This window comes from Poecile atricapillus, chromosome 15 (assembly GCF_030490865.1).
Source record: "Poecile atricapillus isolate bPoeAtr1 chromosome 15, bPoeAtr1.hap1, whole genome shotgun sequence".
NCBI classification, from domain to species: Eukaryota; Metazoa; Chordata; class Aves; order Passeriformes; family Paridae; genus Poecile; species Poecile atricapillus.
In genome coordinates this window covers 10,827,139-10,854,875 of record NC_081263.1, presented here as the reverse complement: position 1 = coordinate 10,854,875, position 27,737 = coordinate 10,827,139, and the positions used below count along the sequence as shown (strand labels likewise).

Genomic DNA, 27,737 nt, shown 5'->3' with positions numbered 1-27,737 from the left:
GGACTTGGTTCTGGGGGGATCCCAGCAGAGCTGAATTTGGGAAGGGAAAGCACAATGCATCATCTGCTCATCATTTTGTCATTCCCATCCTTGCTTTGGCAAAGCCCTTTCCAGGAGCCATGTGCCACTTGCCAAGGATGCCTGGCAGCTTTGTGGCCCGACCCTGGGCACAGGGGTCAGGGTTAGCCCCTCGTGGGCAGTGCTGGGTGTCCGGCTGGGGACAGCAGGAGCTCTGCCGGTGCTGTGCTCAGCCCCACCTCGCTGCTTGCTCACAGCAGTTCAGGGCCAGGGGCTCCTCTGCAAGGAGAGCTGGAATTGCAGGTGAGTGCCAGGGTGGAAGCATCCAGGTGTGGCCTGTTCAGCTTTCCTTGCTTAAGGAGCCGCAGGAGTGAGCTGGGATGTGTGAAAGGGGTCAGCTGGTGGCTTTTTGCAAGGCTGTTAGTCGACTTACACCACCTCCTAGGATGGTCTTGCCAGCTGGCTCATCCTTTAGGGAAGTTTCAAGAGGCTTATCACAATCTTACTAGAAATCTGTCGTCTTCTATTAATCTGCTTGTCTCTCCTTGTCTCCTTCCCAAGCGCTCCCCTGCACATTCATCTCCACAGCCTCGTTCTGCTGCTTGTCAGAGCCTTCTGTAGGACATGCACAGTTGTGGACTGGCACTTCTCACTGTCCAACGTGCTTTTTCTTTATCTAGAGAGACACACTGTATTTTGAAAGGCTTTCTTTGAAGGTGACTGTCCTAAGGACGGTGCAGCACGGGGTGCTTGGCCAGCAGCAGCACCAGGGGAAGGGAATGGCAGGTGGGAATTGCATGCACCTCGCCCCTGACACCGGGGGAGTTCCCGATTTGCTGGACTTGGCCTGAGCAAAGAGCAGCAGAAAAGCTGTCAGAGTTTGGGGGTGAGAGGAGTGAATCCAGCACCCCGACTCCAGGGAAGCTGCACACACGGGACCGAGTCACAGCTCGGCGCTGCTGGCTGGGACAAACGACACCTGCAGAGTGATGTGGCTCTTCCTGACAGAGCTTTTCCTTGCAGCTCCATGTCAGCACTGGGGTTAACAGCCACGCAGGCACTGAGCAAAAACAATGAATAGCTTGAGGAAGGCTAAGCCTTAATACCCAAACAAAGCAAAAAAAAAAAATGGTGTATCGTTTGACGGGGATTAAGTGAGCTGTGAGATCTCTGGCTCTAGAGGCCCAGCTAGGAAATCCACAGGCTTTGACAAAGGTGGCTTGGCTGTCCCTGCTTCCAGAGACAAGAGTGCATGTGCTGATGCAGGTGCTGGAGCCGCCCATCTGCCTCTCCCCTTGACTTTCACAGGGATGCTCTTCCTCCTGCACAACACATTGTTTGCTCTCCTTGAATGGTGCTAGCTGGCAGGGAAAGAGATCAGTCTGTTTTTTTCCAGAATAGTCAGCTGATTTCATCCCATGGGAAGAGGTTGAAAAGCATGAGACAGGTGGGTTGGCATTCCTGCTTTGTAGCCCTCCTTAATTCCAGCAGGAGAAGGATAAACGGGAGAAGTGCAGTTGCTGGGCACATTTCCGTGTTTGCATTTGAAAGAGCTCGATAGGCTATGATTAACGGGGCTAAATGGAAGCTTGATAAATGGTAAATTCAAAGGAACCTCAAACAAAAATGGCTTTACAAGGAGGCCTTGGTGTAAAGGGCAGGCTGTGGGTAGTGTGGTGCTGTTTGGTTTTGGGGGACAGAGAGCACTGCAGGGCCATGTGTGTCCCTGCACCTGCTGAGGGACAGCCCTGGGGCTGTGCAGACACTCCTGCAGGCCGTGGTTCCTTTCCTGGTTTAAGTTAATGATGTTAAAGATGATGTTCCCAAACTGAGACTACCACACCTGCATCCCAGAGCCCCCCATGTCCCCATAGCCAGGCTCCAATTTAGGATGCTCTAAAAGCAGCAGGCCAGCTACCATGGCCTTGCAGATGAGAACCACTGGCCTAATCTATTTTTACAGTGAATTAAACTAGAAAAAGGTACTGCCACTCTAGAATAAGAAGCCACCTGGGGAGTTAACCCAGAATAGTTGTTCTGCTTTGAATTTGCGCCCTATCTCCCTTCAAAATAACTTTCCTTCCATATATGCAGGCCCTGTAAATGCAAAATACAGGGTATGGCTTATGCAGGATCCCCAACAGAGCCAGGAAAACACCTTTTCCCTGAGGTCTTCTTTGCATCCACACACCTTAACTCAGGCATCCTCTGTCAGGAATCTGCCCTGCAGAGAGCTGAGCTCCTTTCCCACCCCAGCTCTGTGCTTTGTTCCAGAGCCCTGACTGCCAGCTCCCACAGCCACCTCTGCTGTCCCCCTGTCCCCATCCAGCTCCTGGGCAGGTCACACACAGTGAAATGGGCATCCCGAGTGCTCAGTGCATGCCAGGACTGTGCAAAGAGCTTTTTCTCAGGCTGGCTGGGGCCTCACCACCTTTCTCAGTGAGTGAGCACCAGCTAAGAGGCAGCATCAGGTGGTTTCTTGGAGCTGGGGCTGATAACTTGGGCTGGGCAGGGGTGGCAGCTGTAAATTATTTGCTGTGGCCAAAGGCTCTGCTCTGGTGTTGTGTCCATCAGGAGGAGCAGTGGGGATGTTGGCATGATGGTTTGAGTTGTGCTCCTCTGGATTTGTCAAGCTCAAGTTAAATGTATGTAATTTTAACATCCCCTGATTCTTCGGGGGCTGACTCATGCTTTCTTGGCCTGAATGATTCATAGCTCTTGAACTCCATTGCTAAATTCATTATGCAACAATTACAGGGTTGGAAATGCCACCCTAAGTGCACACAAACAAGCTGGCAGCAATTTCCCCCCCCCTCCTTTTCTCTCACCCTGAGTTGCCAAGAGATCTTCCCTGTGAGTTTGCTCTTGTCCCTGCTTTCTAGGTGAGGGTCTGCTTTGTCTTGATGCTCTGCCTCGAGCTGGCAGGGACAGGAGTTGCAGGTTGGGCATTTCTGGAAGAGAGGAGAGAGGACAGCCTCGGAGGGAAGGATGCAGATGCACAGCTTCACTCATCACGACCAGTTGCCTTAATTTTGTCCCAACTGCTCCCTGTGATGTTATGGCATAGCCACGGCATCCTTGATGATCCATATGGGAAAACCTCTTGGGTGGCTCCATGTGGTGATCCTGGAGTTTGGCAGCACTTCCTGGGCACAGATTGAGCCTGATGACTGGCACAGCAGCTCAAAGGTCAAATACCCATCCAAGGAAGGCAGGAGAGCCCTGTGCTGCCTGGGAGGTGTCCAGTAATAGCTTCATTTTCTCTCCTTGGTGGGGCTAAGCTGAGATTTAGGGATTTGTGTAGGACTTGGCTTTTTATTAGTGAGATCTCGAGCAAGAGTTCACCTGGTATGTGAAGTGCAGTGGGTTTTGTACTGGGCTTTGTTTGCCACCCAAAGCAGTGGGTGGGAGCAGTGCTGCAGGGCTGTCAGTGGGGTGCACAAGGGCCGTCCCCTCCATCTGCTGGATCGGATCAGATTTTGGGCTTTAAGGTGCCCCTTGAATTTGACTTCTGCACTGGTTTTCCTGCCATCCAAATAACACTTCTCAGAATGCACAATCAAGTGAGGTACCTGCTGAATGGCAGGCTTGGCACCTCTGCCCGGGAAGCCCTCCAGAAAGTCTTCCCTAAGAGCAGCCATTCTTCCCAGCTGAGTTCTGGCCCTTAAATCTTGATTTCTTTTTGGGGAGAGTCTCTCCTGGACGTGTCTGATGGTTTGCACTTTGGGACAGCAGAGAAGAATGGCTGAACATTGGGCTCATGAGTGGCTGAGGTTTTCCTTGGTTCTCCTTGACCTGTGGCAGCAGAGCCCTTGTGCTGGTAATCCCAGAAACGGCAGAAGCAAAGTGAGAACTGGACTGGTGAGGAGGAAAGCTGTACCAGCAATTCTGGTTCCATGCTCATAAGCCAAGTTAATCTAAAGTATCCAAAATCCTATTTTCAAATGAGTAAGTGGTAAATATTTGATTAAACTGAATGTCAGAGCAATTGTATTGTCAGAGCAGCAAGTCAAGCCAACAACCACCCCGACTGTGGCCAAGAGGAGATGCAGGAAACACAGAAAGTAGGGCATGTGTGGTGACGTGGGGGTTGATAGCTGCGCCTAAAAATAAGGTTCTTCAGAAACAGAAAATCTGCCTCGCAAGCATGGCAGTGGCAAGCTGCTCCCAGAGTCTGATTTCAGACTGAAACTGGTGATGTTGGCACCGCAGAGAGCTGTGCTAAGGTTTTGTTAGCATTCTGCTAGCAAAACATTTCGTTTCAATCTCATGGCTTGCATCTGAGATAAGGCGAGTTCCTCTGGAGCGGGGTGGGCAGAGGTGGAAGTGAGAGGCGGTGCTGCTTTTCCCGTGCAGCCTTTCTGCTCATCTGCATCTTAAGGAGCCTTTGTCCTCTTCAAGTGCTGTGCTTCCACTTTCTAGAAGATGCTCTTGTAATATTTCTGCAGGCTTGCAGGGTAAACAGCTGGGATTGCCCTGATCTGGGGGTGCAGAGCGTGGCTGTGAATGGTCCTGGTACCCTCCAGCAGCTCCAGGGTGCTGCAGGAGGCCTGGCCCAGGCTGTGAGTGTTGGCTCAGCAGCCTCAGAGCCCCCTTCTTGCATGCTGGTGGTTAACCTTGACCTGCAAAATCTAGGGGGACGGGAGGATGAATTTTTTGGTGACATGTGCGTGGTTTAGCAGGTCAATAAGTCATCGTGGAGTTCACCAAGGTATAAGGGCTAAACCCTTGACAACAAATCCAGATGTTTGAGCTGTCTGGAACAAAGCATCCCACACTGTCGCATGGATAATTAATTTTTCCCAAAGCCTCACTCTTTACTGTCCCAGCAGAGCCTGTGGGCACCCCACTGGTTCCTGCCCAGCAGAGGCAGGAGGGTAACACCGTCCTGAGGAGCTCCCTGATGGATGCAGGATGGGTCAGAGGGCGTCTTTTTATGTTATTTTGTCAAGACCTTTTGGGGATTATTGAAATTGTTATAGATCCGCTCAATAATGTCCATAAGCCTTAGAGTTGAAAGCATTTTGTTAGCAGTAATTAAATGCAACCACTATTTAAAATGGATGGATCAGATGGTTGGGAAGAGAATCCTCTCATAAATCTCCCACAAAATCAATATTCCTCCTGTCAGGTGTGTAGCAAACGCTTTTAAGTCCTGCCAATCGCTGGCTTTGTCACCGTGGTGCCATAAAGCTGACAGAATCACACCTTTGCCTTGCAGAGAGACGAGCAAGGCAGGACTTTCTTTTGGTGGCAAAAACCCCAGAAAATCACTCAAAGTTGAGGAATGTAGTCCCACTGGATGGTAACTCCCTGTGAGAAGGTGCAGCCCTGGGGGTGCACATCTGCATGGGGGCAGGTGGGGTGCCCGGTGTGGGTATTCCCAGGGAGAGGCACATCCCTGGAGCTGCAAATGGAAAATCCAGGCACTTATCTAGTTTATTGCTGTGCCAGAATAGGGCTGTTCCCGAGATTATTATTATTTTTTTTCTGTGGGCCAAAATATGTTTAAATGGCTTTAAACAATGGAAGGATTTCTGTTTAAAAGAGTGGGGTGCGAATAGCGCTTTAATTTATATCTTGAGGGAAGGGTGTGGGCTCTTCCAGTGGTGTTTTTGAGATTCTGTTGGAAATTAGCTCGGGGTTTGCTTTATTTTTTCTTTTTAATTTATTTTTCCCATGTCTTATTTTTAAGCCTGTTTTGAGGGGAAAACTGTTGTTTTCCAAATTACAGATCTCTCAATGTGTAGCTGAAAATGTCAGGAAGAGGGATGCAGTTTTGGAAGCTTCCACACATCTGTCTGTGGCAGGGTTGATAAAAAATGGAAGCTCTAACCAGAAAAACAAATAAAAAAAGAGGCAATATCACTGTCACAGATGGGTTGGGCTGCTTTCCCTGCAGGTGTCTGCATTGCAACCCCCACTCCCATATAATGTGCTGTGGAAAAAATAAATGGAGAGCCCAATCGGAGACTTATGCCCTCAATTAATTTTTGTTCCACATAATCGGAGCTGCTGCATGCCTTTCCTTCAATATTTAACTGCCTGGCTCAGAGGATGGGGCTGCTCTCGTGCGAGGGAAGTTGGGATTCGCTTCATATTTGCACAGAAATCCCATTCTGATCCTTCTTTCTTTGCCTGAGGGCAGGGATCCTGCTGCTCCTCTGATGCCGGAGATAAATTTTGTTAGCAGACACTTTTCTGCTAAGGGGAGCGGAGGGGAGTGGTGTGTGCTGGATTCTTGAAGGAATAAAATTTCCTTGTCTTCAAGCATCATCTTCCCTGGAGCCGCCTGTGCTGTCTGGGGCACGGTCAGAGGGGAGCAGGGCAGAGCTCAGCCCTCAGCTCGGGGAAAACAGGAATCAGGACAATTAGTGAGTGCTGTCTGCAGCTTTACCTGCTGTCGAGCAGGGTTTCTCTGCTGGATTAAAGGAGAATGCCTTGTTCTGGTGTAGTTTGAAACTGAGCCCTGAACTTACTTTGTGATTTTTAACTCGACTCGAAATCGCTGTTGAGATTTTTTTCAAGTTCAAGCTGGCAGAAATGCCCCTCACCCTTCTCCCTGTGGAACTGCATGGCCAAGAGCCCAGGGTGTCTGTTTTTACTGTTCACTGATGGACCTGAAAGCAGAAGGGAGCCCAAGGTGTCCCCCTTGGGAAGCACAAAGGGGCTGGGCAGTTTTTACAGCTCCAGTGCCTCCATCAAGTTGTCCCCAGTGCCTGGTGCAGAGCTACACCTCCAGCTGGGGCTGGAACAGCCTGTGCTGCCCATGGATGTGGAGGAAGAACCAGTGAGAGTGGAGCTAGGCTGGTGAGGAAGATGATGGGGAATGAAAACAGAGAGAGGTGAAGAAACCCCCAGCTGTCAGTGAGTGGGAAAAGCATCCACGTGGAAGTTTAGATTTGAAGATTTCCCCAGGGAAGGGCAGTTCAGTGCAGAAAGGTGGCAGCTCTGAAGTGCTGTGTTGGAGCAGGAACAGGAAGGTTCATTTGCTCTACAGAGCTTTCAGAGGAAGGTTTTTTACAACGCCTCCAGGTGCTGCTGCCTTGTGCTGGGAACGGGGCTCCAGGAGCAGCTTTGCACAGGAGCCACGTGGAGGGAGAGAGATCTGAGCTGGTTTAGCTTTAATGCTCTGGCTTGCTCCTAAATCCTGTGTGTGAACTGTGCCCAAAGCCCTTCCCTGCTGCGCCTGCTGAACCCCCAGGCTGAGCTCTCCAGCCCTTTGTGTCTGGGGACCACCACCAGCTTTGTGTTTCTCCTCGCTGCACACTGATGTGGGGGAGGACTGCTTGGCACAAAAGGGGTTTTTTAATTTTTTAATTTTTTTTTAAGGAAGCCTACATTGAAATATTGATAGGAAAAAGAATGTATGTTATGCTGTGTTGGGTGTTTACAGGAAATATATAGTGAAAATCTAAGGGGCTTTCCTCAAACAACTGCCAGTATTGTTAGGAGTGGAACAGTTGGGAGGAGAAAAGAAAGAGGCACTTAAAATTTTCTATTACCAGTGTTGGCTCCAAAGAGATTTTTTTGACTTTCTGCTTCACTTTTTTCCTTCTTGCTTGTATTTTATTCCTTCTGCTGGGAAGGAGCTCATTAAAGACAGAGAGATTATCTAGAATTTGAGATAAAGCAGCCAAAGCAAAATGGTTTTTTATTCTCTGGAGAAGAATTTTGCTTGAAATTTTGACCTTTGCATCAATCTAGAAGAATAATTTACAATGATGCACCTTCACCACCTTTGCAACAGGCAGCAATGAAAGCTCCCTTGCTGCAGATGGTAAAACAGTATCTTCACTTTAAGAAGGTAATTGGGGCACAGATTAAGTTACTTACTTTGCATACAAGAAACCTGTGGGAAAGCCAAGAATCTCTCCTGAAACTCCCAATTTCTGATGAGATCTCTCACACAGAATATTTCTATACCTTCTCTTCCCCACCAGCACTCCAAGGCAGATGTAGGAGTTGTGTTCCCTACGGGATCTTGGCTGAAATATAGATATTAATATATATATTTATTTTTTAAGTGATGTTTCCTGTCACTTTCCCTGTCATTCCTTCAGGAGGAACCATTCTTCTGGTAGGGCTGAGCATCTGCTGCTTAAAGTGTAGCTGAAGCCCTGAGTGAGGAAAGGAGCTGTTTACTTCTGAGATACCAGTGAAATTAAACCAGGCAGCAATAATTTTCATAGTTTTCACTCCCCTGTGTGGTTAACCTGTGGGTGCTGTGGGGCTCACAGCACAACACAGAATCACACAGTGTGTGCAAGAAGAATTTACCACCAGCAGCAATAGCCAGAGCTCTCAGAGTAGCACTGAGGGACCGGTAGGTTCCACCAGCGCCTTGTGGCAGCAGCACAGGACTAGAAATAACAATCCTGAGGTGGTGGTATGGCTCTGGCAGGGAGTTTGCTGCCCACAGAAATGTCAGTGACTTTGACCTGTGTCCGTCTGCTCACCTCTGGGTGCTCTGGAGCTCTGGAGGAGGGTTTGTTGCAGGTTATTGTGAGGGCACTGGCCGAGGTGCGTGTCCAGCTGTTGTTTGAGGTGCTGCCTCGGGCTGTGTTCAGGTTTCTGCCTTCAGCCTGGCCACCAGCCCTGGTGTCCAGAGGAGATGGTGGTCAGTGCCCACCTGTGTCACAGTCTGCACACAGAGACCCAGGTAAGGAGGGTGATGGTGCAACCTGTCTGCCAGGGTGATGTTGGAGAAATAAAAGTTTAGGCTTCAGAAAAAAAAGGAAACCCTTCAGGAGGCTGGAAATGCTGCTCTGTAGGAAATGGGACACATGTCCTGTGGAGTTGCAGGTGAAAATGGGTGTTTTGGGGCTGTGATTCCATGGAGGAATAGCTCTTGTGATTTGAAGTCCCTTTCCCGGTTTGCCACGTGGTCACTGTTGGTATCCACCCCTCTGTGTGTCTTGGTTTGAACACCTGGTGGCCAGGTCCCCTGTGCAGGGGTGACAGCTGGGGCTCGGTGCAGTGGGTGCTGTGATTATTGATGGTGCTCTAATGAAATGTTTTCCCAAAAGGCAGGGAGTGACAGAGGCAGTTTGATAAAAAACAGCTTCAGGCTGTGGTGGTCTAAGGATGAAGGGCTCTCTTGATGTGATGCACTCTCTACTAATTAGAGAAATAAACCACACAAGCTGCTCCTACCCAGCACAGGGCTGCTCCCATCAGCAGCACAGGAGAGGGATGTGTTTCTCTGGAGGTGCTGCAGATGAGAGCAGCTCCCCTGTCAGTGCTGGGGTGGGAGTGCCTTGGCAGGGCTGCTTTGCAGGGACATGGCTTAGGAAATGGCTTGGAGCCTGTACCTCTGGGAAGGGTGGGAGGGTGACACTGCTGCCCTTCCCACCCAGCCTGGGAGGGGAAGAACCTCAGCTCCTTGTGTGGGGTCAGCCCCAGGGCTCATCCCCTGAGCCCCACACCTTGTCCTCCCTTGGGGATGGTTGAACTCCTGTGCCTGCCTCTCCCTGCTGGTCCTGCCTGACCCTTGGGCTGTCACCTCCTTCTCTCAGTGGCTTTCTGGCTGGCTGTGGATGGTGTTTGGCTTTTGGGCTTAGGTGAGCTCTTGCCTCCTTGGGGACCAAGTGATGAAGAGCTGCTCTGCTGCTTCCTCCAGACCCTGGGAAGATCTTGGCCAACAGCCGGAGCACCCATGCAGAATGGGCATGTCTGTCTGGTCTGTGTCCCTAAGCAGGGACAGTGCTGAAGGTGATGTCCAGAGGAAAAGTCAGTCACTTCTTCATTGGTGCCTGTTGCCAGAGCATGGGTTCAGCAGAAGGGCTGCAGGGGGCTGGTCACCTTGCATTTCATGGGACAGGAGCACACAGATGGGCCTTGGCCCTCACAGGGAGCAGAAGAGGTGAGTTTGGCAGCTCCTCACCTTGCCATGCTGCAGCAGTTGATGTTAATGAAATTAATAAATTGGGCACCACCTCCTCTGCTGGCTGCTTCTGCACTCAGATCCCTGCTGCAGCCTTTCGTGCTTGGTTTTCAGTTCCAGTGGAGAGATTAGCTTGGCATGGGGAGGAGAGGCTATTTCTGTCTCCTCATGCCACTGCCTTGACACTGTGCTGCAGACACTTCATCATCCAGGCCCACTTGTGCAGGTGTCTCACCACGAGCAATCCAGTGGCTGGGAAAGATCTCCTTAACTTCAGGAGTGGCTACTCTGAGCCTTCTTGTTTTCCCTTTGCTCAAAAGCCTTAAGATATCTCCAGTCTTTCACTTCAAGGTGTCCCATTCAAGGGTTGCTCTTCCATGGCTTGTGTTTGTTTGGGTTTTTTTAAAGTGGAATAAAAACTGAAATCAGTTGATGACACTTGAGTGAAGGACTTCTGTGAGTGTTTGTGTTCTGCATCAGTGTCATGCTGTGCTTTAACTGCTGCCTTAGGAAGATGTGACAGGGGATTTTCAGCTTTCAGCTCCAGCTTCATCATCAGGTGGGGAGATGAGGAGAGTCTCCAGCCTCACTCAGCAGCATGGCTGCTTTCACAGATCCAGCTCCAGCCTCAGCAGTTATGGCAAACTGTCTGCAAGCTGAATGCTTTGTAGGCAGGTTGGGGGGCAGCTCTGAGTGTGTGCTGGTGGAGTGTCACAGTAGAGACGGGCAGGACACCTGTTTCTTCATGCACAATAGCCACTCTTCATTCTTCACAGCCCACGTTTATATGGTTTTCTAAAGGCATCGTGTTTAATTCTAATTGGTTAGTAACTTATTGCAGCTCAGTTCATTGGTTAGCAATTGCTAGTGTATGTGTCTGTCAAAAACTTTCCTCTCTAGTGATGTTACATTCTTGTCTCCTGCATAGATGTTTCACATGGGTAGAAATCTTTCTTGACACAGGTGCAAGTTCCTTTCTCATGGGAACTTACCAGGCTGGCTGTTAGCTGTACTTTCCCAAAGCAGCAGGCCTGAGCCATGATTTTACAGGGGTAACAAGGCTCTTATTTTATAAGGCTTTACCTATATGCAGCAGTGGAGGAAAATGAGTACCTTTGGTTTTCCCCTTTGAGGGATGCAGCTGCCAGCCTTAAAGGGTGAAATGGGAAGGAGTGTGTGAGGGATGCCTTCAGACAGGGTTGGTGGCACAAGCTGCAACCCCTGACTCAGAAAACTCTCCCTTCACGGAACTGCTGTGTCTTCTTGTATTGGCAGTGAGTAACCTTGCCCTGAAAACCCTTTTGGGCTTAGTCAGGTGAGACAAAATGTACAGGAAATGCAAATTTACAAAAAAACCCCACGATGGTGTTGGGCAACACTTGTGTGCTCTTTGCAGGAACCAATCTTTGAGCAGGTCAGAGTGAACCTTTCCCTGCTGCAGTGCTGGGAGGAGGGGGATGGCACCAGTGCCTTGCCTTCCTTTTGGCCCCTGGAATAGTCCCCATTGTCCCTGCAGGGCCAGGGGCTGTGTGTGTGCAGCAGGATGTGCTCAGCTGGTGACACCAGATCTGCTGAGCTCATGGAAACAGCTCAGCTCTGTCCAACACGAGGAATGGTGCTTTTGTTCTGCCCCCTCTTCTTGTCTAAGTAAAACGGAAACCAGAACGCGATGCCTTGCAAGCCACAGACACCCACACAGCCACTGCTGTGTCACTTTGCAGGTAAACATGTGCTGGGGCCTCAACCTGTGCTATAGTTAGCCTGACCTGTTTGTGCCAGAAGTCAATGTGCCATTTCTCTAGGTACAGGGGAGGAACCAGGTCACTGGAAAACAGGCAGCCACAGCGATGGGGCCAAAATCTTTCTGTGGCACTGGGGGCTGTGAGAGTGATATGGAATTATGTCTGGGAGAAGTTGAGCTGTGTCCATTTCAGGAAGAGCTCTCAGGGTGACCTTTTAGCTCCTTTAGAGGTTCATTTTGGATTGAGCACATGCTGGCGTTTGGTACTTCCAGAGATGTCTTGATATCTGTGGATCTCCCCTCTCCGTTTCACTCCCCTTTGCAGACCACCTGAATCTCCCATTTCTTCTGTTGTGAGAGCAGAGGAGCTGCTGGAGGACGAGGTGCATGCAGGAAAGCTGAAACATTGGCAAGCCCAGCCACACTTGTCCCCCATTTATAAATCAACATCGTGTTGCTCTTTCCAAGGTGCAGTCCTAAAGCCACAAGAAAAACTTCCAGCCTGTCTTGTGAAATGCTGAAATAAAAGTTTCCTGCTTTAATAATCCTGCAGAATTAGGTCCTCATTTCTACTCCAGGTGTGTTTTGGAAAATATTTGTTCATCTTTGAGCAAACAATGGCAGAAGTGGCCTGGAAAAGGAGCAAGGTGGGAGTGCCTGTGCGGTATTCCGAGAGGCATTTCCTGCCCTTATCTCCCCTCCTTCGAGGTATTGTAACTGGGGCTTCAGATCTGCAGGCTGTGCTGCAGCAGCAGAGACTGAGATTGCCAACAAAGATACTTCCCAGGAATGCTTGCCAGGGGCAGGAGCTCAGTTCACCAGAGGTGCTGAAGAGCTTTCCAGCCGAGCGCCTGTGCTCGGGAAATGCGTCTGTCCCAGAAGAACGGCTTTTGGAGAAGTGCATTCATGCGTTTTCTGCAGGGTTTCTGGAGGCTGTGCTGAGTCCCAGCTCATGGGGGCTGTGGGCAGGGGTCAGGGAGAGCTGTCAGTGGTTCTTGTGCTGTGGAGGAGCCGTGGCACCCTTCCCTTGCTTTCCAGCACGGTGTAAAAGCCACAGGGTGGTATTTTTCCATCTCAAGCAAGTGAATTGAATTTGAATTTTGAGTTAGTAGCTCCCTTATGAAAAACATTGCAAGGATTTGGGTTTGTTTATGTGTGGAACTAAAGCATTGTTTTTGCACTCTTAAATTCTTATGGGATTAAACAGGGTTTTTTTTTCTTTCTGTTCAGGTCTGTCGTGAAGTCCTCAAAATAAGGTTTGCAGGTGCTGCTGAAGCTGTCCTTGGCCATTTGCTGGACAAAGCAGCTGCATAAAGGCCTGGACCTGCCTGTGTGCTCTGGCTGAGTTTGTTTGTTTTCAATTATCTGTTGGAGGAAATGAAGTGTCTCGCTCTCAGCCTGCCCAGATATTTATAGGTAAGGTCAAACCCCTGTGGAAGGTCTGCAGCAGTGGATGTCTCAGCCTTGTGGGATTCCCTGGGATGTGCTGTGTGGTGTGGCCCTGCAGCCCCTCAGAGTCTCCTCGATGGGCTGCTTCACCTTCTGAGAGGGACGAGCCGTGGCTTTTCCTGGCTGGGCTGAGGTTTGGTATCCTCTCCATGACTCCCAACCAGGTCCAGCTGCCTCTCTTCTGCTGCTTTCCCCACAGATTTTCTGCATCCAGTGCTTACAAGGCTGTTGCTTCCTCTCTTTTGCAGCAGCAGAGTTGAGCTTCAGCTGCCTTATTGAGGCTGTTCTCAGGTGCTTTTGAACACTCGAGTTCTTCAGTCACCCTTTCCCATCAACGCTTTCTTTTCCTCTTTGTCCCCTCCAAGCTGGCTGAAGCACACAAGCTCTCATCTCATACCTGGTTATTTGCTGCTTACCTGGATTCTGCATGAGCCATTCAGTGTGCTTTGCACAGGTCTGTTTGGAAAGGAATAATTCAATTTGCTTTGTGATGTTGGCTTTATTTCAAATGCACCTGTTGGACATGCCCTGAAATCTGGGGTGTGTTTCCTCCTCCCGTGCAGCAGGAGACCGGGCACGTGCCCATGGGTCCCTGGTTGGTCACTCTGGGCAGCCCTGGCTGGTCACTCTGTGGGGTTGGTGACTCTGTGGGGTTGGTGACTCTGTGGGGTTGGTCACTCTGTGGGGTTGGTCACTCTGTGGGGTTGGTCACTCTGTGGGGTTGGTGTGGACAGCCCTGGTTGGTCACTCTGTGGGGTTGGTCACTCTGTGAGGTTGGTCACTCCGTGGGGTTGGTGTGGACAGCCCTGGTTGGTCACTCTGTGGGGTTGGTCACTCCATGGGGTTTGTCACTCCGTGGGGTTGGTGACTCTGTGGGGTTGGTTGGACGCTCTGTGGGCAGCCCTGGCTGGTCACTCCGTGGGGTTGGTGACACCGTGGGGTTGGTCACTCCATGGGGTTGGTGTGGACAGCCCTGGTTGGTCACTCTATGGGGTTGGTCGCTCCGTGGGGTTGGTCACTCCGTGGGGTTGGTCACTCCCGTGGGGTTGGTGTGGACAGCCCTGGTTGGTCACTCTGTGGGGTTGGTCACTCCGTGGGGTTGGTTGGTCACTCCCGTGGGGTTGGTCACTCCGTGGGGTTGGTCACTCCGTGGGGTTGGTCACTCCGTGGGGTTGGTCGCTCCGTGGGGTTGGTGACTCTGTGGGGTTGGTTGGTCACTCCGTGGGGTTGGTCACTCCGTGGGGTTGGTCACTCTGTGGGGTTGGTTGGTCACTCTGTGGGGTTGGTTGGTCACTCTGTGGGGTTGGTCACTCTGTGGGGTTGGTGTGGACAGCCCTGGTTGGTCACTCTGTGGGGTTGGTTGGTCACTCTGTGGGGTTGGTTGGTCACTCCGTGGGGTTGGTCACTCCGTGGGGTTGGTCACTCTGTGCTAGCCCTGCTCAGAGGTTTCTGTTGTGGGCACACCGAGGGTCAGGAGCTGTGAGCTGACTGCTCTCACTGCTGTGCTTGTGGACCACAAACAGCAAAACCAGAGTGATTTAGTGTGTGGTGAAGAGAAAGCCTGAAGGAAGAGAGAAATGAACACAACCCCCATGTTTTTAAGAGCTGAGGTGGTTTAAATGTTATTTATACCTGGGAGCCAGGTCTATCCATCTGTGCTCAGCTGGGGCTGGATGGATGAGGCAGAGCAGCCCAGATGATGCTCCTGGTGGGTAGAATTCCTCTGGGAAAACCTTCCTGGCCTCGGGGCAGCAGACAGGCATTCCCAAATATCTCAAACCTGTGGCTTCTGGGTTATTTGTGCTGGAATGGCCTGGTCTGGTGTCTGTGACTGCCCTTGGTCCCTCTGACCTGTGCTTTGCTGCTCAGACTGAAACGCCTCAGGGGGGTGGCTGCTGCTGTTCCTTGGAGCAGGACTGCGGGCTGGGGACACCTGGAAGGAGGGGTGCTGGAGAGGACCAGCCCAGGGAAGGGTGGGAGTCTCGGTACTCAAACTGCTCCCAAGTTGGCTGACAAATGGTATTGAACACGTGGAAGATCTTTTCTTGTAAAGACTTTATTTAGCTGGTAGGAGAGGGTTAATGTGAGCTGTAGACATGAACGGGGTGCACAGTGGAACTTCGGCTTAATCAAGAGCTGTTTTCTGGGATGTTTGGAGTGGGGGAAGGGGGAAATCACCAAGGCTGGTAAAAACAATTAAAGCAATTAGAGCAATTAAAGCACAGTTAACTCAGCTGCCTTTAAGATATCTTTAGATGCTGCCTGTTGTGTTTTCCAGCAGGCTGAACTCGTGTGCTTGATGACACCTGATCTCTCCTGCTTTTCTCCCCATTTCAGGTTCCCACCACATTCTGAGGGGCTCTGCCATGGGCCCTCCCCAGCTCGGCCTCAGGATGCTGGTATAGCAGCAGCTGGCTGCCATCCAGAGGACCTGTGGTGGGACATCCCTTCCCACTGGGACATCCTCCCCCTCCCCTCTCTCGGCAGAAGCCATGGATGCCCACGTGGACCTCCTGACCGAGCTGCAGCTGCTGGACAAGGTGCCCACGCTGGAGAGGCTGCGGGCAGCCCAGAAACGGAGGGCTCAGCAGCTGAAGAAATGGGCCCAGTATGAGAAGGAGATGCAGCACAAGAAGAGGAAGCATGAAAAGAAGAGAAATGCTGTGAACAGAAAGAAGGTGTCTTTTGAAGCCAGTGTTGCTCTGCTGGAGGCTTCTCTGAGGAATGACGTGGAGGAAGGTATGGCGCTGGTGCCTGGCAGGGTTTGTCTGGCTGCCTGTGAGCTCCATGTGGTGTGAAGCCCTCTGTGGTGGGCAGAGGCATCCATGGACTGTCCCTGCTGTGGTGTTGGGCTGTAAAGCATTGCCATCTCTGATCCAGCTCTGAGGTCCTGAAAGCCCCGTGTGACACCAGCGTTACCTTGGTTGGCATCAGGAGTGGGTGCATGAGTGCCAGGAGAGGGCAGGAGCTGTGACTGAGTTTTGGGTGAAGGAAGGCAGTTTCCATCTCTCTCCTTCTCACACTTCCTACTTACAGGAGGTGTGAAACTCTTCCTTGCCTTCTGGGTGTGCCTCTCAGTGGTTTTATAGAAGTCTGTCACCAGGATTTACATGTCAGTGTAAATCTCTTCAGCTTCCCTGCTTGAGGGCATGGATTTAAAGCTACGTGAATGTATGAATTTTTTCCCAAAGTACTGGAGAGCACAGCTTTGCTTAGTGCTTCCTGAAGAACAGAACTGCAAATCGTTCCAAAATTGGTTTAATTGCACCATTTCAAAGTGGATGAAAGTGCTTTGCTTCTGCTACAAAATCTGGAGGGAGGAGGAAAAAATATGTCTAAAAGTCAATAACCATTAGCCTCAGCACAGCACGGGGGAAAACCTGTGAGCTCTGGGGAGCCAGAGAGTGCTTCTCTGCAGAGGAGTAAAAATATCTCCTGCAGGAGAGCTGGAGCAGCCTTTGGGCTTGGTGCTCTGCAAGGCAGCGAAATTGGTGTGATCTTCCTGATCCCTTGGCATGGCAGAGGAGGGTGCTTGGGAAACCTGGCCAGTGGAGCATCTCTGCTAGAGAGCATTGCTCCAGTTTCCAGCACCCTCTGCAGGAGGCAGGTACAGGGGTGGAAGGCAAAGACCTCGTCTTGTCTCGTGAAGAATCTCCCCAAAGTCATGTCCCCATTTCTGAGCAAGCCTTTTCTGCACTGTAGCTTGTCCTTGTGTGTGTTTTGCTCCTGTTTGGAAACAGAGCCTGGGCAGGGCTGACCCTGCCTGGGCGCTGCCACTGCATTTGCCAAGCCCTGCCATGGTTCCTTGTGCATTTGTGACCTCCCTGGGACAGCAGAACTGTGATAATGCCCTGGAACTGCAGACTTTTATTTGTTCCTTCCTTGCTTTAGAGGTTTCTTTCCAGCTCTGTGCTTCAGTGGCCCTGTGTTTCTCGCTCTGATCTGCTGTGGCCTTCTCGGAGGGCTCCAGCAGTGATGCCAGCTGTGAAGTTGTGACTGCTGGCATTGCCTGAGCAGACAGGTCTGTGACTTGTATCACCTCTGCCTGTGCTGGCAGATAGATATTGGCAGGCTGTGGTTTGGGTTTCATCCCCAGCTGTTCAGCTGCCAGTGACAGGTGATGAGAGTTTCATCATCTCTGTTTTGTGTGGGGCTGGTGCTCTGCTCAGCACTGTGGCTGGGGGGTGTGATGGATGTGCAAGAGGCCCAACCTTGTAGTTTTGCTTTCAGCTCTTTCTGATTTGAGATCTGGGGGTTTGGAAGGAGGAAAGCTCCTCACTGTCTGTCCTCCAGATGCTTTCTCATTTTGTGAGGGATGCAGGAATGGTGCAGGTGTTTGTGACCAGGGCCCTGGTGAAGGATGGCTGTGCTCCCTGAGGGTGGCAAGCAGGCAGGGCTGGTTTGTGTTCAGGGTGTGACACCAGTGTTCTGGTGCCAGGGGCCTGTGAACAGTGGTCTTGCACCACATGTGGACATGGATACTTCACTGCTGAAGCTGCAGAGTTGAGATTTCAGCTCCCAGCTTCACTCTTTTCCTCCTGTGAGGGAAAGTCCATCATTGCAGGTCTCTTTTGGCACCATAATCCTGTTGACCTCTTTCCATGGACAAGCCCAGGCTGTGGGCTTGAACCAGCAGCTGCTCTTTCCAATGTGATGCTGGTGATAAAACCCAAATGTGACTTCCCTGCTGACCGAAAATCAGTCTCCCCTACCCTCTGGAGAGGACAAGGGACAGTATTCCCAGGGCACAGGTTCTTTCCAAATAGCTGGATTTTTCAGATGCCTCAAGTTTTTACAGTGAATTTTTTTTTGTGCTCAATTAAGTCCTGAAAGTAGTGTGTGGGCAGGTTCTGTACCTGCTCTGCCCCCTCTGTGATGTGGGACCAGTATGAAGGGAGGAGGGGACAGAATCAAACCCAGGTGCCAAACTGGCAAAATTCCCTATCACAGAAGTGCGGGAACTCGTGGGCTTGCGGAGCTCCCAGGTGATTATTTTGATATATGAATCATCTTTTGTTTCCATGTGGGATGTGGAGGGGGAGGTGAAGTATAAATGATTAAGAAGTTGATAAGTCAGTGTGAGGAGGGCTGGAGCTGGGGGCGCAGCTGGCACGTGTCACCTCTGAGCTGCCTCTGGGCGCCTGTGCCATTTCCATCCCTTGTGACTTTTCTGTTTATTTTTATCATTCTCACCCCTGAGGTGGGAGAGGGGATGGAGGTAGGTGCTGGGCAATGAAATCAGGGAGGAGAAAGTGGAGTTGGGTATTGAGTTGGCTCTTTTCAGATGATGTCTGGGGCTTGGTGTGTATGAGCACCTCCTGAGGTGGAGTTGGGTGCTGTAGGGTGGAGCTGATGGTGCAGGACCCAGCCCTGCCCTTCAGGGTCCTGGACATGCTGCTTTCACTGCCCTTTGCCTGCCTCTTGCCCAGCTGTAATTGAAAGAGCTGCTGTGTGCCAGGTGACCTGTTAAAGGCAAGAGGAAACAGCACCCCAGGGTAGGTTTGGATTGGTTATTGGGAAAAGTTTCTTCATCCAAAGGGTTGTCCAGCGCTGGCAGAGGCTGCCCAGTGCAGTGGTTCAGTACCATCCCTGGAGGGATTCAAAAGATGCCTCGATGTGGCACCTAGGGACATGGTTTAGTGGTGGCCTTGACACTGCTGGGAGAATGGCTGGACTCGATGGTCCTGGAAGGCTTTTCCAACCAAAATTGTTCTGTGTTTCCATGGTCTCAGTGTGGTGGCCAAGCAGAACTGAGGGCTGGGGCTCATCAGCCCCAGCGTGGGCAGGAGCTGTGAAGGGGTGATGGCTCCTGTCTGCTTGTCCCTCACATCTGCAACAGATCTGTCAAACCATGCCAGGTTTCACAAACAAGCTGCTATTAAAAGCTCCTGTGGATCTCTGCTGACAGAGGCGGGGTAGGGAGCACACTGCAGACACGCTGGTGGCAGATGTGAGCAGACAGTCACGCTGGGGACAAGGGGTGACAGGCAGGGACCCAGACTGAGGGCAGCAGTGCCCCTGGGATGCAGGATGCTGCCTGGACCTTCACTTTGGCAAGCTGGGATAGCTGCAGACAGCTCATGGTGAGCGCTCCCAGCTGCCAGGCTGGACCTGGTCCGTGCTCCTCTGGGGAATGCTGGGGAGGGGCAGCACACACCACCACCATTGGGAGTGGAAATGTGCTCAGATCCTCACCCAGCTCTGCGCTCAATCCCAGCTGGTTTCAATGGGATGGTGCAGAAGGATGGACCCTCAGCCCACACAGAGCTTACAGGGAATGTGGTGCTGGATGCAGCCTCTGGGCTGCTCCGATGGCTGCAAAGGAGTTGCTTTATAATGCAATAAAGGAATGCTTTATGAGCTACTCTACTGATTGCAGAGGATTTGAGAAGATAAGAGACTGCTGAGGGCTGTGGCCCTTGAGGCTGTTCTGTGAGGTGATGGACTGAAACCATGGAGAGGAGGCTGCTCCTGCCATTCCCAGAGCAGCACCTCATCCCCAAAAGCAGCCAGGGCTGTCATGTCCAGGTCTTTCTACATCACTGAGCTTTTCTAAAAGCAGCCCCAGAGCATGGGGAGACGAGCTGGTGTTCTGTAAACTGAAAAAAACCAGATCCCAGAGGTGGGTAAAGTGGCTGCTTGTACAGACGTGTGGCATTTGCTGTCTGGAACTCCCTTCTCACACCTGGGCTGTTTGCAGTGGGAGCTGCTGCTTGAATGACACAAACTGCAGGTGCTGGCATTGGCTTCAGGGTGAGCTGGGCTCCTTCAAGGAGCCAGCAGAGAAGTAGAGACCCCAAGGATTGAGTCACCTTCCAGCAGTGCCAGAGGTGCCCCGGTTTCTCCTGCTGTCGGATGAGAGCTGCCTGCCACAGGCACCCCTGGTGCATCGCTGCAGGCTCCTTCAGCTCCCACCTCCTGGCCCTTCATCCTGCAAGCAAAACTTTATCAGAGCCAGTGTTGCACAGAGCAGCTCTTCTGCAGGAGTTTAACTGTGCAGATCCTTGTGGCTGGTGAGCCTGAAAGTGAAGGAAAACTCAGCTTTGGTGACCTTGGGCTTGGCATTTGGCCAAACAGCTCCTGGTGACAGAGCAGAGGGCATAAGCTTGGAGCTCACTGTGAGGGGAAGATTTCCCTGGGGAGAAAGCAACTTATTCCTACAAACACACCCCTCAAATCTCCTGTTCCTGTGCTGTGATGCCCAGAATGGTTCATGCACCCTTCCAGGAGCATCTCCAAGCAGCTCCGGCCACGCTTCCTTTGCACCTCTCTGGAATAAACCCAACCTTGTCATTGGCAAAGGCACTTTTAAAAGAGGCCCTAATTAGTGTCTATAAATTGCTTTCTTTAACCTTTCCAAGCTGATGTGATCTGTTCCCTTGTTACTTCAAACCCTTTTTGAGGTGCCTTAATTTTCCACCCACATTATTAATCTCCTGAAGCTTTTTTTCGTGGGGGTTCCATGTCCAGGTCTGTGAGTGCATTTATCTGAGAAGGTTTTTCCCCTGGCTTTTGTGCCTTTTGAAGAGCTCTGAAAAGAAAAGATCTCTTATCACCATCAGTCTGAGTGTATATCTAGGTATTGGGAATGGTTTGAGTCAGAAATTAGAAGTTTCTTTTCACTCACAAAGGCATTTCTCGAGTTTTAAGGGTGTGGAAATGAGAGCTGTCCTCTTTAGGAAGCTGCATGTGAGAGCCTTTGGCAATGATGAATTTTGTTAATTTTGTTAATGGGGGTTGTGTCATCCAAAAGCAGATTCACGTATTTGGCCACATTTTAATTTGGCTTTTTCATGCAATTTGGATGTGGTGCCAGCGCGGGGTGATTTGCATATGGCAGCTAACGAGAGGCATCTGGGACCATGAGCAATATTGAATCAGCAACTTTCTCTGCTGTCATAACAAGTAAATATTTTAAGTTTTTTTTTCCCCTACTCTCAAAATTCAACCAAGTGGGGAATTTATATTCATAAGAGTTTCAATTTCCAACTTTCCTTTTTGAAATTAACACTGAAAGTCCACCTAAGGTTTTCCTGGGATGAGGCCTTCTCCCTCCCCAAATCTGGAGTCAATTTCAACAATTCATTTAACAATTTTTCTTTAAATAAAAAAGTTTGATCAGAGATACTTTTATTTCTTAAAATTTGGTAATTTCCACATAATTTCATTTTCTGGCTTCTACATGTGTGTTGCCTCCCACCATTTCTGACACCATTGAAAATATTTCTGGTGTATTCTATAACAGGATTACAGAGTAATGAATAAACATTGGATTCAAACTGCTTGTCCTGCCAGTAAGAATGGTCTGTTTGGATTTAAGGTGTTTTTAATCAATCAGGGATTGGGTTTTTAATTAAACCAGGGATTTTCATCAATCAATCAGGGATTGGCCAATCACAGTTGTCAAGATTTTGTTTCTTACAAGAGGTAGCTTAAATCACTAAATCATCTTCCAACATTTGGCTGCAGTGTGTTTTGGAGGAGAAACTCGCTGTCTCCTTGGTTCCACGTGCACCTAAATACAAACTGGACATTTCCTTGGTTTACTGGTGTTGTTAATGGTGTTAATGAGTGTGAGGAGTGTTCCTGCCTGCAGAGGAGATGTGGGCAGTGGGGAGGAGAGGCTGGAGCTGCTCAGGCTGTGCCTGCAAGGTGCAGTAGGTGGGATATGTCAGGTCACCATCTGCTCTCAAACCCTGCCCGGCCAAATCCCGGCAGGGAGGGCTCAGGATGCAGCAGCCGCCTTCGCCAGGAACGTCAGACTTTTGTGAGCCCAAGGCAGATTATCAATGGCACCTCGATTCAGCCAGGTGCCTGAAGATGTCCCTGCCTACAGGTGCTCAATCAGTGGCATTTAACCTTTCCCTTCCCTGTCCTGGCTGCTCTGCTCCCGGTGACGCGGAGCCAGCCCTGCACGCCCGCTTCTTTCCTGGTGTCTACAGAGCTGCCAAATGTCAAGGCCAGGATTTCCAAGTCTGGTACTACTTGCTGATAAGTCAGTGGCTCTTTCTAGCCTGTAACTTCCCAGCTTGTGTTTTCTCCTGAAGGCCCCACTGCCTGCCATGTGCACGAGGGGGCCAAGGCATGGCTGTGGGTGGGATGGAGCACCGGGAGCAGCAGGGCTCCTGCTCAGTGGGATAAAGGCTGCAAGGGCTGGTGCTACAGCCCAGCCACATCCTTGCCCTAGGAGCTGGGACATGGGGTTTTTTTCCTTGCAGGCAGAGTGTTTCTTGCCTGCCTGGCTGCCTTCCAGGTGAGTGCTGTTTCCTGTGCTCCGATTCTCCGTGCGTTTTGTCCCGCTCCAGTAGCGAGGAATCGGAGACCGTGAACAGCAGCTCCATCAGGGACCTCTGGTGCCTTCTGTGTAACAAGCAGCACAACCCAGAGTGAAATTTCCTCTGCTTTCTCTCCTTTGCTGTGAGCTCTGAGAGCCAAGGCTCTGTCCTGCTGTGGGGCTGTGTTGTGGGGTCTAATCCAGCTCTACCAAGGGATGTATGACAGGAGCCTGATTGCTCCCAAGAGCTCGCTGGCTTTTTGCAGCATCGTTCTGTTTTCAAGTAAAACAACCCACAACCAAAGCCACAGGTCTGCAGCCATGTATCTGATTGTTCTCTGCAAATGGATGTTGGTGGGGAAATGAATACTTTTGGGGGTGAAACCCGATATTGCCGCTTTACCCCTGGTACAGGTGAAAATGAATTTCCAGCCAGGAAGAACTTGCCTGTAAGCTGTGGTTGCAGGCTCTGCTTGCTGCCCCTTTCTCCTGGTCAAGGAGAACTTGAAAAGTGGATTAAATCTATTTTTTTTCCAGATTTAAATTCCTGCCTTTCTGGAGTGAGGCCAGCTCAGCTCAGCTGGTGTAGATTTCTCCCTCCTAGAATCATGGAAAATAGAGGTTGAGAGGGCCTCAGGAGGTCATGTAATCCACCTCCTGCCCCAAGGCAGGATCAACTGTATCTAAAATGCTTGCTAATGAGGGTGGAGTTAGGTATCTTAGTGTATTTATAGGCATCTCCACAGCACCAGAGCACATCTACCTGTGCAAGTAGCCCTGCTTCTCATTCAGTTGAGCATATTTTTCCTACCTGCTTATATTTATCCTTTTTTCTTGCTTTGCATCGCATCCTTACACTTATTGACTGGGAGTTTTCCTACTTCCGTGAAGAATGCTCTAATTCTTTCTTTAATAGCAGTTGCTATGGCAGCTGGTTCAGGCAGTGCCTTATAGCCTAGTGCAGAGCTGCTTCTACAGACACTTCCACTGCTTGTTTTTTCCGCTGGAGCTTGGCCAGATCTTTGGGAAACGTTATCATTCATGGCAAATGTCTTGAGAAAAAATAAAATTAAAAAAAAATAAAAATCAGATGCTGGTATATAGAAACATCCCCTAAGCCTTGCCCACCCTCTAACCCAGCACTAAGGGATGCTAAATAGGCCAGGAAACCAACTGTTTAATTCTGGCTGCTGGTGCATTTGTAATCAAGAGCCAAGATGCAATCAAGCACCTTGCACTCCCTTTTAATTCGGGGAACAAGAGCCCATATGCAGCTCTGAGCAAGAGGATCCAGTTTCCACTGAGGTCCCTGCAATTTGCAATGTTTGTTGCTGGATTTGGCCTCTGGATTCCCTGGATAGTGTGGGGTAGGCTGGCAGCACATGCCACTCACGTGGGAAATGGGCTTTAGTTTCTCTGGGGTGTTTCTCCAGCTCTGAATATGTTTTTATAACAGTTTGCAGCATTCCTCAGTTTGGGCAAGGTTTTCAAGCTAGGCCTCAATTCACATTTCCCTGGTGGTCTTGTCTGCTGTGCTGGGCTTTGCTTTCAAAGTGGCAAAACGGTCCCTGCCTTGAATGTATGAGCATCAAGCTCTGAAATGTAGTGGGAAACTTCTAAAGTCTCATTTATCTTTGTCTGCCTTTACCTGGGCTGACAAGAGAAATCCCATCAGTTAAATAATAATAATAATAAAAATAAATAATAATTCCACAATAAAACTCTAAGCAACCCACCTACCAAACAAAACACCACTCACATTTTTTTTTTTTTGTCCTAAGAGCTACTGCAATAGAGTTCACCTCTAAAAATGGGAGATTAGAGCAGGAATTAACCTCTAAGTCACTGTCACACCCTTCTTGCTTGCACCAGCCCTGTTTGAGCCTGGTTGGCAGCTGATGGTGTCCATGGCAGAGGCAGCTGCACACAGCTTCTGCTTTGTCCTGTGTTACACCTGCACCTGTCTGGACACATCCACGTTTTGAGTGGGTGGGGAAGATTGTGGCACCTTCAGAGTATTTCCATTTGGTGCAGCAAGGGTTAGAGGTGAGGTGCTGACACTTCCATGGTTCTGGTTGCAATGAGAAGGACTGAGACACGATGGCTTGGTGTATTATTTTAAGTTACCTGATCTGAAGGATTCTCTGTGTCAAACCCATCCTTATCAATAACAGCAAATTTTTACTCTGTTCAGTAATGTTGAATGAAAAGCACGAAGTCCTTGCTCTGCTGCATCGGGGTTTCATTGCTGCAGGGTGTTTGTGGTTTGCCCAATGACTTGGGACAAGGAATTTGTCTGGAAATCCATCCCAGCTCTCAGCCTCTTGGGGCTGGAAAGGAGCAGCGACCCTGCAGTCAAGAGCAGCAATTTCACTCGTGTTGAGTGGAGAGAACTTCCTGTACCTGTCTGCCAGCCCTGGGTTCAGATCTTACATGCTGTCTGAGGAGACAGGTGAGATCTGACCTGGGCTGCTGTGATTAACCCTCTGGAGAGCCCTCAGCTCCACAGGGACCTGGACCTCACACAGGAGCCTGGGGCTGGACAGCACAGAGAGCTCCCACCGAGAGCAAGTTTCAACCTACTTAGAGCTCAGACTCGTCCTGTGCCTCTCCAACTTTCCAGACCTGGTTTATTTTGTCATTTCAGATCCTGTCAGTTTGTCTTTAATTAGCAAGGCTAGAGCAGGGCTCCACGGGAGCTTAAATGGGCCTCTTGTTTTAATTAAAATTGTGGTGTAACAGCCTGAAATAGCAGGCGTTAGAAAGAGCCAGAGCTCCAGTGAAGGAGGACAGTCCCCATGGATCTGCAGTGACATCTTTCTGCCTCTGAGGCAGATATCACTGGGGTTTCTTTCCTCCTGAAGCTGATGCTGTCACAACAGTGATGCAAGGCCTGAATGTGGTTCCTGAAGTTCCAGTCCAGGCTGTAACCAGCCAGCTTCCAACCTGCTGCTGGATGCTGTGCCAAAACCACACCATGGGGGTGACAGTGGGTCATGGAGAGGTGCTGGAAGTCCATTTTGCTTTTATTAGAAGGGCAACTGAGTTTAAAATTTCATCTGAAAGGGCACCTAAGCAGCATTCCTTGTGCTTTCATAGGAAATTTATTTCTTATAACTTCAATCACACAGTTCTGAAATAGCTATAAAAAAGCTGCTGCTCTGTCCCCTGGCCCAAATTACTCTCATTTGTGGCAATTTTCTATCATTCTTCAGAGCCAGGGAAGCTGTCATCTGAGTACAGGTCAGCACTGGATCTGTAGCATTAATTGTAGACCTGGGCCATCACTGCATTGTCTCAGTCAGTGCTCTAGGATTGGCCACGTGTTCAGTAATGGGAATGTTTGCAGCATTGATCTGTCACTTACCCTACGGGGAACAAGTGCACAGGAAATAATTCTTGCTCTGCTTACATCCAGAGACTTGTCTTGTAGCTCAAGGGCAATATTTGTTGACTGATTTTTCTCCTGTGAGGTGGGATTGACAGCTTGGCTTGCAGGTGGAGGTGGAAGGAGCTGTGCCCAGCGCAGGGCAAGGGTGCTGAGCCAGAGGTGTGGCCATCTGCCTTTGCCTGATCCTCGTGTCATTCTGGTGGGGTTCAAAGCTTCCACAAGCAGGTTTCTCACTCAGCTGTCCTGGGCCAAGCTCTGATAGCAGCACCTGCAGCTACCACAGTCTGGGGCCTTCCTGTGGATCCCTGAGCATTTTGGCACAGACCTGTAAAGATATTTTTGGGTATTTTGCTTTTATTGCAGTTTGGTCACCTAAAGCACAGTGCTCCAAAGGATACAGGGTCCACATGAAGAACACTCAGCTCCTTCCTGCTGGGTGCTGCTGTACTGACCACCCTATTAATCACTGCCCCATGGTATTTAAATATATTGGCATGGCGTTTTGAGTCCCTCAGGGTTCGCCCTGATCAGAACCAGGAGTTCCCAGCAGCAGTGGAAACATCTTGACTGTGCCACGGGGAGGGAGGAGCAGTTCCCTGGGACAGCCAGTTCCCAGTTTTGGAAGCTGACCCCAGTGCCGTGAGCTCCCCACCCTCCTCCTTCCCTTCCTGCAGGAAGGGCCTGTGGGTTTTCCAGCTGTGGAACAGGAAAGAAGTGGGGATCCTGTTTACCTACCCACTGAGCTGCTCACATCTGTTGAGCTCCTCCTTGTCCCGTGCTGCTCACGGCTGCGTGCTCGTGCCAGCTGTCCTCTGCTGTACCCTCTGCCAAGAGCTCTTGGTGTGTGGAGCTCCTGACCTTCCAAACCCAGCAGGCTGAGTGGTGGGGTTAAGAGCCCAGCACTGGTTCCTGTGTGACTGGGACCTGAAAACCACAGCTTGGTCACCCAGGGACCCTGGGACTGGAGGGCACAAGAGGTTGTTTACTGCCACTGCAGTGGGCAAAGCTGGTTTTGCCCTGTCCCAAAACAGCTCTTATGTTGGATCCTAATAACATCCAATGCAATATCTGCTCCTTGGGAGGTGTCAGGTGGTATCTGACATGTGCAGGAATGTGGAGGTTTGGTGGGACTCATGCAAAGACTCGGCTGTGTTTATCCCCACTAAAATATGAGAGAACTTTGGGCTCTTTTATTATGGTAATCCCTTTGCTCTTGTTGGGATGTGTGAATTCTGTACAGATGGGGTAGAAGCCAGGAAGATGAGACATGGAGCTGTGAGGGGGTTTGCTGGTGGAAATGCTGGAGGTGTTGCTGTCAGAGCAGGCTGCACATGCTGCAGGAGCAGGCTGAGTGCTGCAGCCTGCCCTGGCTCTGGGGCAGCCTCCTCAGCAGCAAAAACCTCTTTAGATGGGGCACAATTTGTGGTGTAGAGTGATGGTGTAAAACACTGCCTTGGGGGCACAGGTGTTTCACCTGAACAAAAGTGTCACAGGCTTGGGAGTGTATTTGCTTTGGACAAAAGCTGTGTGTACCTGTGCTCACACCTCCCCTGGGACACACACAGCTCTGGAAAGCAGCAGGGCTGCCAAGAACATGTGGGGACACAGCCAGGGTGGCCTTGTCTGGGGCTGCAGGTGGCAGGGAGGGAGCTTTTGTGCTGTCATTACCTCTGGGCAGTGAGTTGTTCCCTGGGGTTTGGGGACAGCAGGAGTGGCCCCAGGGAGCTCTTTACCCTGCCAGTGCTTGGGTCTGGCTGCAGAGGCACTTGCCCTGGGGCTGAGGAGGCTGTGGCTGTGCTGGGCATGGCACAGGGTGCTGGGGGGTGACTCATGAGCAGCCCAGGCACACAGAAAGTGATGGAGCAGCTGGCCTGAGCTGAGATGAGGCTGTGTGCAGCAGCAGTGGCGGCTGTGTGCAGCGCTGGGCTCATCTCAGCAGCAGAGGGTTTGTGCAGGAGGTGATGGCTGCTGCAGGGAC

General features: G+C 50.5%; 1 protein-coding gene across 3 annotated transcripts in view; it reads left to right on the top strand.

The window, feature by feature from the left end:
• The window catches only part of PPP1R16B (protein phosphatase 1 regulatory subunit 16B), a 59,682-nt gene that overhangs the window by 2,905 nt on the left and 29,040 nt on the right, over positions 1 to 27,737 (top strand). The window contains exons 1-3 of one of the 3 annotated variants that reach the window (XM_058850603.1): positions 12,568 to 12,703; positions 12,876 to 13,061; positions 15,432 to 15,833. In XM_058850603.1, the coding sequence (XP_058706586.1) occupies positions 15,587 to 15,833 (247 nt within the window). In that variant the 5' untranslated portion in view covers positions 12,568 to 12,703; positions 12,876 to 13,061; positions 15,432 to 15,586. Of the gene's footprint in view, positions 1 to 12,567; positions 12,704 to 12,875; positions 13,062 to 15,431; positions 15,834 to 27,737 lie in introns of those variants that run through there. The other 2 variants (XM_058850604.1, XM_058850601.1) reach the window with 2 other exon arrangements.